The 11,025-nt window shown below is 37.0% G+C and overlaps 1 protein-coding gene across 1 annotated transcript; it reads right to left on the bottom strand.

Annotated features, from left to right (window-relative positions):
• Window positions 1-571: 571 nt before the first annotated feature.
• Window positions 572-5,650, bottom strand: LOC104601654 (Ras guanine nucleotide exchange factor K). The gene is made up of 3 exons (XM_010265091.3): window positions 4,553-5,650; window positions 3,005-3,272; window positions 572-789 (listed from the first exon to the last, which is right to left on the bottom strand). Exons 1-3 carry the CDS (start codon window positions 5,513-5,515, stop codon window positions 653-655), a joined length of 1,368 nt encoding a protein of 455 aa, XP_010263393.1. The 5' UTR covers window positions 5,516-5,650; the 3' UTR covers window positions 572-652.
• Window positions 5,651-11,025: the final 5,375 nt, after the last annotated feature.

Raw genomic sequence — 11,025 nt, 5'->3', positions numbered from 1 at the left:
AATATAAAGTTTTGCACTCTACGTATTTACATTTGTATTCCTTCCAAGTTCAGCTGAAAGAATTTTGACCAATCAAAGCAACCCATGAATTTGGATGAATATCACATTTTTTATGATATCAGTTGATTGGCGATAAATTTTTCCGGTATCATAATTGAACCCATTGATACCGAAAAAAAAAATAATTGAGCCCATGACCATTTTATAACATTTTCCCTTTTAACCCAAAACCCAAAAGAGTTCTGAATGCACCTCTCCATTTCGTCCATCCTTCCTCTAATTTCATGGGTTAAAATGTGAAATCCTCCTCAATCTCTTATATACAAACTAAACATTGAGATACCTCAAGTTGAAAACTTAGGCGAAATACTTTTTTTTTTTTTATAATCAGGTGAAATACTTGACATATAAAAAAAAAGTTTTTCAGTACACTATTACAGATTAAATATCTAGTTAAAAAAACTTTACTTATGATCTTACGCCCCCATCCCCCCCACCCACAAAACCCAAATAACGAAGCATAAAAAAGGTGAAAGCCCGTAGAAAAATTAATAACCAACTCAAAACAAGGTTGAGTAACTATCCTTCAATATAATTAAGTGTAGTCAAAAGAGTAGCATCTTTCACCCATCTTCCATAAAAAGAATTTTTCTTAGGAGAGAACGACAGCTTTACTTAATATCCATAATACTAGAGAAAATTCAAAAGCAAACAGTGTATGAAGTAATCCACGGTCAAGTGCAAATCCAAACAATGTGATCCCACCATTGTTGTGTTGCAAATATGTCACTGCACAGTACAACGCTTAATATTAATACCCATCTCTGTTAATCAAAATTGACTTAATATATTAAAATAGAGACATGGGTTTCCCTTAAACAATACTCTACCAATACTACCCTATCCTATGTTAAGAAACAAATGAAAAACAGCACATTTCTTAACCCTTTTGGCTTGTATGTTTGCAGTGAAAATCTTAACCCAATGCAAATTTTGCACCCTGTTCAGTTTTACATCCATTTGTTTGCAATTATGATTTGCACTCCTATCTAATAAAAAATTTGTACTTTTATCTCATTTGCACTCACTAACAGTGTAAATTTTGAGTTCCAAAAGCTGTTGCAAAATTTGTACTACTTTCCTCCTTTCTCAATTCTCTCTTATATAAAATGGGGATCCCCAAACAAACAACCCTTCTACTTCTCTATTCTCTTTCGTATGAGGTTGGAACCACATCATTTTACTTATTTTACTTTTCACAAACACCAGTACATGCATTTACACCAGTGAATAATTTGCACTGCAAACAAACAGAGCCTATGGAGAGTCCCTTGACTAAAAAGTTTGGGTGTTTATGATCCTGGTCCAAATGTCCAGCCCAAAGCGTGGCCAACCCACTTTCATGGGTACAGGACTCAGGACTGAGCCCAGCAATAGAAGATGATGGTGCAAAGTTCCTTCCATTGATAAAATTTTTGGACCAAAAAAAAAGTTGACCCATAAAGGGGACGCCCATCTATGGTCTTGGGTTGTAGCTACCTGGGCTGTTGCCTGTTGGATGGGTTCTCTTGATCCAGCCCAAAGGCTCACGGCCTTTCTAGTTTAGCTGTACATATTCGACAGCTTGGGCTGTTCAGATGCTCTCTCCGCCTAACACGTTATAGTTAGGGGTGGATTTTAGTCGAGCCCAGTCGAATACTTAGCTATTTGAGCTTGGCTCGTAGGAATACTATGAGGTTTGAGGTCGAGCTCGAGCTTGATTCGAGCTAGAGACTTGAGCTTGAGCTCGACTCGGTTCATAGCTCGCAAGTTCGAGTTCAGTTCAGCTCGAGCTCAACTATAAGTAAAGTTTTTTTTTTTGAAAATTATATGTATATATATATTTTTAATTTTTAGGCAAAAATTAAGAATTATTTAATATTATATACAAAAAATAATTATAAAAATTATTTACTATTATACATGAAAAATAAAAATATTATTATATATAATAAAATTATTTATTATATATATATATATTTATATGTATGTATGTATATATAATAAAAATTATTTATTATAAGCTAGGCTCACGAATCTAGTTTTATTGGGCTTGAGCTTGACTCGATTAGTAAACGAGCTTATATATCGAACTCGAATTTGACTCGAAACTCGGTTTAAACCAAACTGACCCAAACTTTTCACGAGCCAAACTCAAATAAATTGTGAAAGGCTCTGACTCATGGCCACCCTTAATTATAGTCAACACAACCATACATCTAGTATCATTAGTCACATGGAGTTCATGTAGACCATTGTCAATTAAGGAGAGCCCTCGGCCCTGTGGACAGCATGTTGAATGTGCACAGCCAATTTTTTCTTCAAATTGGGGGCCTAATTGCCAAGTTCAGATTTGTTGACAAAGGATGAAAATATTACATGGATTGGGGTGTATAATATCGGTATTGATGCATTACATATATTTGGATACATCATACGAATGTATACCCATACCCTATTTTGATATTGAAAGTATTGATATTTTAATCCTTGCTACTGACCATAAGACACTGACTATATCTTAGTCACAGCTGCACATCAGGAATATATCTCCATATTAACTACAATATAAACTATGAGAGATGTTCCCAATTTGCTGTTGTAAAGTCTTGTGGCCATCATCATTCCAGGATTATCCTAGAAATCCCAACCCCATCCCCGTCTCTATGAAAAATGGGGATCTTCGAATTTACTTTGCCCTGTCTTGGTTCTACTTGCAAATTGATTTTTTTCAGTAGAGGCAGGTTTGGGGCTGGAATTGGAACATATTCCATCACTATCCTGTCCTTGGTCACCAAAGTTTTGAATTTCCCCGAAACTTACCCGGATCGGCGGTCAAAAAACCCCGTCGATGAGGGGAGGGTGGGTTGATACTTGAAACCCCAGGGGTAGATCAAATTGCCATCTCATCTCTAGTTTTTTATAAAGGAAGAGAAATACATACAAGAACATGAACATGACTCACCTAAAGCCTGCCTGGTCTGAAAAGAGGATGTGTCTTGGGAGGAGGGGATTGAGGCAAGAGTGTGTGATGAATGGTCGTCACTGGGGTCTGCATTGGCAATTGGCAGTAGGTTCTTCCATGCTTCTGATTCAGCAGCATTACAAGAAGCACATGTCACCACTATGTGCCATCTTGTTGCAATGCTTACAATCCCCTGTGCTCTATGAGTGATTCTTGCTGCTCCAAGTAGGCACAAGAAGAAACCACTTAGCTGCACTGCTGAGCACACCTGCAATTAACCCTCATCCACAAAATTAGTTAGAGCCTGATTCATTCATGCAAAGCTGGCGGAAGCTAATATTCATGATTACGCTCTTCTTTGATGATCAACATTACAAGTTAGATCAATATTTTAAGAGTCGACTTCCAACCGGAACCACTTTGGCACCGGTTTTTGGACATTGGTTTAACCGTCCGGTCTGAACGGATCTGTTTATGTCATTTTAAAAAATAAAAATAAAAATTGGCCTAAAAAAGTCGTTATTTGAGTCAAATGTACTAACAGTTCAACTGCCCGGCCGAAGCAACAGATCGCTAATCAATTCAATGGTTTAGGACTGAAAATGAAACTGGTACCCTAACTGGTTTCTGGGCCATTAGTGTTCAGGTCAACCACGGTTTTAAAACCTTGAGTTAGATAAGAAATTGGTTTCAGTCAATGCAAGTCCATCCTCTTGCAATATTGCATTGAGAATATTTTTCCATGAAATAAAGTATATAAGTACAGAGATATTCTTAATGCAAGGTTGTAAAAGCTGTTTGAACCATAGTTAAAAAAAAAGACTTAGAAACAGAACTGTTCTAGCCACTAGTTTCCGGGTTGATGGTTTGACCGTCCAGTTCAAATGAACGGTCCATTTTAACAACAAAAATTAAAAAAATAAATAAAAATGACTAACAACAAAAATCATCAAATGGGTCAATGATTTGACTGTCTGTATCAATAGATCATTGACCGATTTAATGATTTTTGACTAGGGACCGGATTTGAGGTTAAACAGAACCAATTGCCTGGACGATTCTCAAGGCCGAACGGTACTATGTCCGGGTCAATGGTTCGAAAACCATGGTTAACTGTCATTGCACTGAATAAAGCCGAACTCATTAGGTTATTATATTCAAATCAAGAGCTGTCAATGGATTGGTCTGGTTCGAGAAAGAAACAGGGTGGATCAGTACCAAATCGATTATGAATCAATTCTATCAAATAAACCCAAAATCGAACTGATTATTAATCGAAATAAAATTATATTTATACCCAAAATTATATGAAATTTATTGTTTTAAACATAAAATGAAATATAACAAAAATTACAAGGAAATCAAAATACACTATTATATATCATTAGTTATATAATCTATTAGGGTTTTAATCCATCGGAACAGAAAAAACCGGTCCCGACTCCAGACCCAAATGTTAATCAAAATTGACATAATCGGTTTGGTCGGTTCAATTACTCTTAACTCTAGAATGAAATTGATACTTAGAAATTGTTCTTGTGTCCTTACCACAACATCACCTGAATTGAAGAAACTCTTCTCAGATTTTGAAGCCAACGCCAGCATCAGAGCTCCCAATTGACTAACCGTGATTGTTACCAGACAGCCGATGATGAAGGAACGGTACCTGTGGCTGGTTACTGATAACTGTTTTCTGATCCTCATGTGTTCCCGGAATATGACACAGGAGTCTGACTCTGACCCACACCCCTCCAGCAGCTTGTGAAACCCTTCAAATCTAAGTATCTGAAGCTCGCAGGTCAGTCGGAACAACACGCAGACCAGCAAGAACACGCCCGTCCGGTACACCCACGAGGCCAAAACTGCGATGAACATGATCGAATTTGAAGGGACTGAAGCGCTGATGTATGGGATTGACACGGTCACCGTCGAGAAGAATATTATCTTGTGGAAGAACTCGACGAAGAACGAAGGCAAGAGGATGAAGGCCAGGTGCCGGAAGGCCTTGTCCAGCTCCCGTGCATACCCACGTCGGACAAATGGAGAATCATCCTGCATCGCGTCAAGAAACAGGAGTTGCCGGAGACCATATCGCCGGAAGAAGCCGGATAGTGTGAAGAAGGCAATGGCAGCGTGGCCGGACTCCGGGAATTGCACCAGCTTGTTGAAGGAAATTGGGTCGTCGGCGGATGCAGTGGGCGGTAAGCGCACGGATAGAGAGCTGGCAATGGGGATTATGACAGTGAGCAGAACGAAAGCAAGGTAGGAGACAAACTTGCCGGTGCATGAAGAGTGATCGAGAGCACACCACTTGAGGCTTATTCGAAAATTCCGTAACTCATCGTAGATAGATGATTTTGATCGGGCATAGGCCGGCTGTGGGAGCAATGGAACAGTGGCCGGCGCCGTATCTGGTTTGTTGGGTTGGTCGGAAAATGATACATGTCGACTTGGAAACTCGACGTCGATGCGTGCGTCGCCGGAATTCATGGAAGGGTTGGTGGGTTCCATGTTGCAGGGAGTAGATAGATTGAAAGTAAATTAAGAACTAAAGATGGATGAGCTTTAATACTACAAGGCAGCTCGATTCAGGGTGAGATGGGTCAATGGGTCTCTCTGATTTCTTTTTTCTGGCCGAGAATAAATCAAGATTATTGCTTGAGAGCTAATTAATCAGAACAGACAAATCTCAATTTTCTGAGACAAAAGATTAAATTCTGGGGCAAGCCCTGAAAGCATGGAAAATAAGAGCTTTAGTGATTGATAAATGGCCAGTTAGAGACAGAGACAGAGAAAGAGAGAGAGGAACCGGAGAATGCACGAGACTTGTGGCTGTGAAGAAAACTAAAGTTGATTCAAATTTCAAAGCAAGCAAGAAAGGAACTACTTTTTTTAAACCAAGGATTGATTATCTTTCCGGAAAGCTCTGGTTGTCTGTGAGGTGATGAGTTTTCTTTTAAACAACCCCAGAATTAATTCACAAATCTCACAAGACCACCTGTAAGATTGGCCCACCATTGCAGGGGCTCAGAGCAAGAAAAAGATGATAGAAATGAGGCGGCAGGACCCGGACTAGAGACTAATAAAGATTAAAGAAGACCATGAAATTCATCTGGGTGGGTAAATAATAACAGACTACCATCATGTAATTTGGGAGTGATGACACTTAAATCCCCCGAACTATCATTTTGTGACAAACACCAGCCCTGAACTTTCAGATTCTAAGCCCCCTGTTAGTAGGAGTGCAAATGAATCCGATCCGGTCCTATTTGGTCGAATTAGAACCACCCCTGTTCGGATCTTTATATCAGATCTGAAAAGATGCGATCTGATATATATTATATGTTTATAAATATAAATATAAATAATATATATATATATATATATATATCTATTTATTTATAAATTTGTTATATTATTTAATTTTATAAAAATATGTATATAATATTTTTTATTTTAAGTTTTTACTTTATTTAAATTAGTATATTTAAATTTTCTTTTAATAATTTATTAATTTTTAAAGAAAACAAGTCGGATCGGATCAGATCCGAAGATCCGATTTACCGTTAGGATTTGAATTCAAATCAAGTCCTATCAGATCGGGTCGAATCTGACATGAACAATGTTGGATCATATTCGAATATACCCTGATTCGAATCTGATCTGATCTGTTTGCATCCCTACTCATTGATAATGGGATAGAGTGTAAAAATAAAATTACAGACCCTTTAGGAGCATTTTTTTTGTTTGTTTTCAATTTTCTGTATTTCTTTTTTGGAAAATTTCATTATTTTATGTATTTTGATATTTTTTCTTTCTTTTATTAAACTTTCTGGTTTTTTTTTGGTATTTTGTTGTATTTTCTTCACTTTTATTGTATTTTCTGAAATTTATTACTTTTATTTCAGTTTTTTTCATTATATTTTATCAAGTTTCCTACAAAATGGTCTCATAAGGACAATTTAGGGTTTTAGAAATGTTTAAACACACATATAACACTTTTATTTTTATAAGAGTCTTTTCTAAATTTAACTCACGAATGCTAATGACAGAACAGAAAGTTCAAATGGGTTTTCATCCAAACTGAATTTTCTGCCCACTACTCTCTATCCATACTCTACCCACTTTAAATTATAATCACACATCGCCATCTTGTATCGTAAGATATGCGGCTGTAATACAATTAGAAAAGGGCACAGTAGTAAATAGTGAGTAAGAAATCTATCTAAGTCTTCATCACAAATGAAAGCATCAAAATACAGGGTGGTAGGCTATAATTTAGCTATTTTGTTTTTATTTTGTCTCTTCATCAACCAAATAATATATATCAATGTGGTTATTCCTAACCTCGACAAGTAACTAATAAAGAACTCTTAAATCTCCGAAAGCATAATAAAAAGCAAAGATATCAGAAGAGAAAGGAAAAGCAAAAGCCTCGGTGTGTCTCGTGAGATCTCTACCTCCCACTGGAGCTTTTAATGTATAAAGAATAAAGGCTTCACACGTAACAAGCTTTAGGACCGGTCATAGCAAGCTAGAGTGCCTTGCTTTGTTGGGCACTGAATTCTGGTGATCAGAATTCAGAATCAGAAATTCAACTTAATCCATTTAGAAAATGAGATTCAAACTTCAAAGCATTCACAAATTTCTCAAAAAAAGAAGATTCCAAATGAGTGATGGGCTAACGCCCAATGATGAGTTTGACACTATCTGATTCATGCAGAGTCACGGCACGGGAATGGATTATGGAGCGTGGGGGAGGCCAAGTGTCAACTGTGATTTGTGAGAGCAGGAAATGAGGGTTCTTGATTCCATCGTGTCTGCTCTGCTGCCACTTTTCATCACAAGATTCTAGGCTCTTACTCCCGCTGTCATGCACGGATTCCATGCAAATAAAAACACTGCACATATTAGGGCTGTGTTTGGTTTGAAGGAAAAGGTAGGGAAAGAAAGAAAAACACAGAGAAACTTATACAAGATTTGTACATGTTTTTTCTTCTTTTCCTTTTTTTTCCTTTCCTTATTTTTTCCTTCAAACTAAATATAGGCTAGGGCAATCCAGCCATTGAGAATTTTTCTTCATAAATTTAGCATACATGATATATGTATGAAAGATATTTCTAATGTATGGTTGATTTTTTTTTATATCTTCTAAAGGGCACTATACAACGGGGGTCCATTCCCCAATCCATACCCCCCTCCCCCGTGTAAGCATAATTCGATTCCAAGTCTCTGCTATGATCAACAGGAGACCTTACCAACCAGCAAGTTAGCACCTTATAATGTATGGCTGATTTAACATACATGTATGGAAGAAAATTTTAATGTGCAGTTGTACACAGTTTTTACTTGTAAGGCTCACAAAACTTAGAGATGGCAGTTTGAGCCTCCCCACCCTGCCCGTCTAGGGAGGATTTTTTTGACCACCAGTAAGGGTTCGAGGAAACCCAAAACTCTAATAGGGTGGGATGGTATAATATTTATATTATATAATAAAAAATAGGTCTAGGTATGTTTAAAAAAAATAAATGTTTAAGAGTGATCCAGGCGGGGTGGGGCAAATTCAAGGATCCCCATTCCCCATGGGGACTAGCCCCGCCAAGGTTTGGAGCAGGGTACTTGAGCTCGAGGTCGCAGGGGAGGGGGGGGGGGTGGAAAGCCCGACCCGCCCTGCCTGTTACCATTCCTAATGAAAATCGAGGTGAAGGTCGAGTGGGCTGAGTTAGGTTTACCGAGGCTAAACCTTAAAAATTGGGCCTAAGGCCTTAGACTGAGCCCAAGGTCAAGCCAAATATGTCGAACTCGGACCTACCCTACACTAAAATTTGATGAATTCAGCAGGTTGGGCTTGGGTTGGTCAATCAGCCCAAATTAATATTTGATATAATTGCATGTGTATATGGATGCATATATATGTATAATTTACTGAAAAAAGTATGCATATATGTATATACTCAAGCAAATATGTGTTAGTGCATGCATATATGTAATGTTTATAGTCAACTAGGACTCAGTCCAGGTTTGAACTACCTAAGGGCAAGGTTGGAGTCCAGCTTGAAAATTTTTGATCCAAATCTAACTTGAGGACCGAAAGTCCAAGCCTAACCTATGTAAAATTGTGAACTAACTCAGTTCAGGCTCGTGTTCGGCCTGCTCTAGTTGCACCTCTAGAAAGTAATGAATGGCCGGATGCTATGATCTAAGGAATATTGCTTTGATCCAGGCTCTTTTGCACATGGTATTAACATCATCCTATTTTGATGATATTAACTTCATGCATATAGACATTTTCGGGTCAGGAACCGGCTTCCTGGTAAGGATCGGTTTCTTTCTCTTGTAATGTTATGGCTCATGACCTTTATCATGGAGATTCAAACTGTGTGTAGGCAGTTTTGATTGTAACACCTTCCCAAATTCTAAGTTCCTATTTGTTTGCAATGCAAATATGAACCATAAACAAAATGTACACCGGGTTCAATTTTTCACATATTAACTTGTAAGTTATTTATTATTTACACTCTTATTTGATACAAAATTGTACTTTTTGTTTCATTGGCAGTGCAAATTTTGTATCACAAAAACTGAAGCAAAATTTGCACCACTATGCACCACCTTAGTTCTCTCTTATGTAAAAGTAGGGACTGTACCATTTAGTTTCCTACCTCACTCCTTAGTAATCCTTCCCTACCCCATTCTGTTGCATATAAGGTGGACATAATCATTCTACTTCTCACAAACAAATAAGACAGCTAAATTTGAAGCAAATTTTTATTAGGGCAGTCTAGTGCATGAGGTTCTTGCCAATGCGGGGGCAGGAGAGGGCCAGATGTACACATTGAGAGTAATAATAAATGGTGCTAAGTGTGTAGTTGTATCTGTTGAGATAAAAGTGTTTTAACAAAGTTCCAAGAGCTGAAAAGAAAGGAGAAGCATCCAAGTCTACTTAGTCTACATTGATGTAAATTATATGCATAAGATGCACTTAATGGGTTTGAACTTGACTAATCTCAGTTAACCTAAACCTTTAGGATTGTTGGGACTGGTAACTTTACACAAGGTGGGGGGGGGGGGGTGAATTGGGTAGAGCATAAAAATTAATTATCTTTGAATTCAAAATTGAGTTCTTTGACTCTTAACAAGCTAAGCTCAAAACCCTTCCCTGAAGTTAAGCCTTTTTGATAGTGAAGATTAAGATGTAGCGGATATAACAATGACTGCTAACAACATTATAGCAATAATGCAAAAACAAACAGACAATATAATAGTAGGAGTTGCAGGGGTTAGTAGTCAATAAATAATAACAATGACTGCTAACAGGATGATAGCAACTGATACATAAATTGAATAGATAAATCTGTAGCTTGCTATCTGGTTAGTGATTCTACAATTAAACTAATGGATATAAAAAATGAAAGTAAATAACTACAGAAATGTAAAAGAGAAACTAAAAGTAAATCAACAATAAATTTAAATGGTAGTTACACTTGGTGGTGTGAACCTGAAAAATTGGAGAGAGATGATCAACCACTAATAGTAACAAAGAGATGGACCTGCTACAATATGTGAGTTGAGATAAGAACCAGCTATCCAAGTATAATCAACTTGAGATTCAAGCAATTGTTAGCCGCAGTTAGAATCTCAAAGTTATATCTAACTGTAGAAATGTAAATACTGTTGAATAATATAGAAACAATAAAGATAAACAACAATAGAAGTAAATGTAAAGCAATTATAGTAATAGTTAGCAGTGGTAAAAGTTAGTAAGCAGTAAAGCCGCAAAACTGCTAAACTAGGGAGTTAGTGCAATATAATTCTAGTAAGTTAGTAGCTTAATAACTACACTAAATGACCTTATATTTTGCAAATAGAAACAAATAAAACAAGATTTGCAAGACCTCAAAGGATCCGATTATTATAGTTATGAGAATATTAGTAAAGTAAAAGTAAATTGCAAAAAGGAAGAGAAACAAACATATAAGACACACAAGATTTTTATAGAGGTTCAGTCAACCTTGCTTATG

The sequence above is a fragment of the Nelumbo nucifera genome, chromosome 8 (assembly GCF_055504915.1).
Source record: "Nelumbo nucifera cultivar China Antique chromosome 8, China Antique-T2T, whole genome shotgun sequence".
NCBI classification, from domain to species: Eukaryota; Viridiplantae; Streptophyta; class Magnoliopsida; order Proteales; family Nelumbonaceae; genus Nelumbo; species Nelumbo nucifera.
The sequence above is the reverse complement of the archived record's forward strand: the minus strand, read 5'-3'. Positions and strand labels throughout refer to the sequence as shown.

Excerpts from the sequence above, each read along its gene's own strand:
- LOC104601654 (XM_010265091.3), bottom strand. The coding sequence starts at position 5,515 with ATGGAACCCACCAACCCTTCCATGAATTCCGGCGACGCACGCATCGAC. Across the intron at positions 3,273-4,552 it reads TCAATTCAGGTGATGTTGTG|GTGTGCTCAGCAGTGCAGCT; the intron begins GTAAGGACACAA and ends GGTTAATTGCAG. Across the intron at positions 790-3,004 it reads TCAGACCAGGCAGGCTTTAG|TGACATATTTGCAACACAAC; the intron begins GTGAGTCATGTT and ends TGTACTGTGCAG.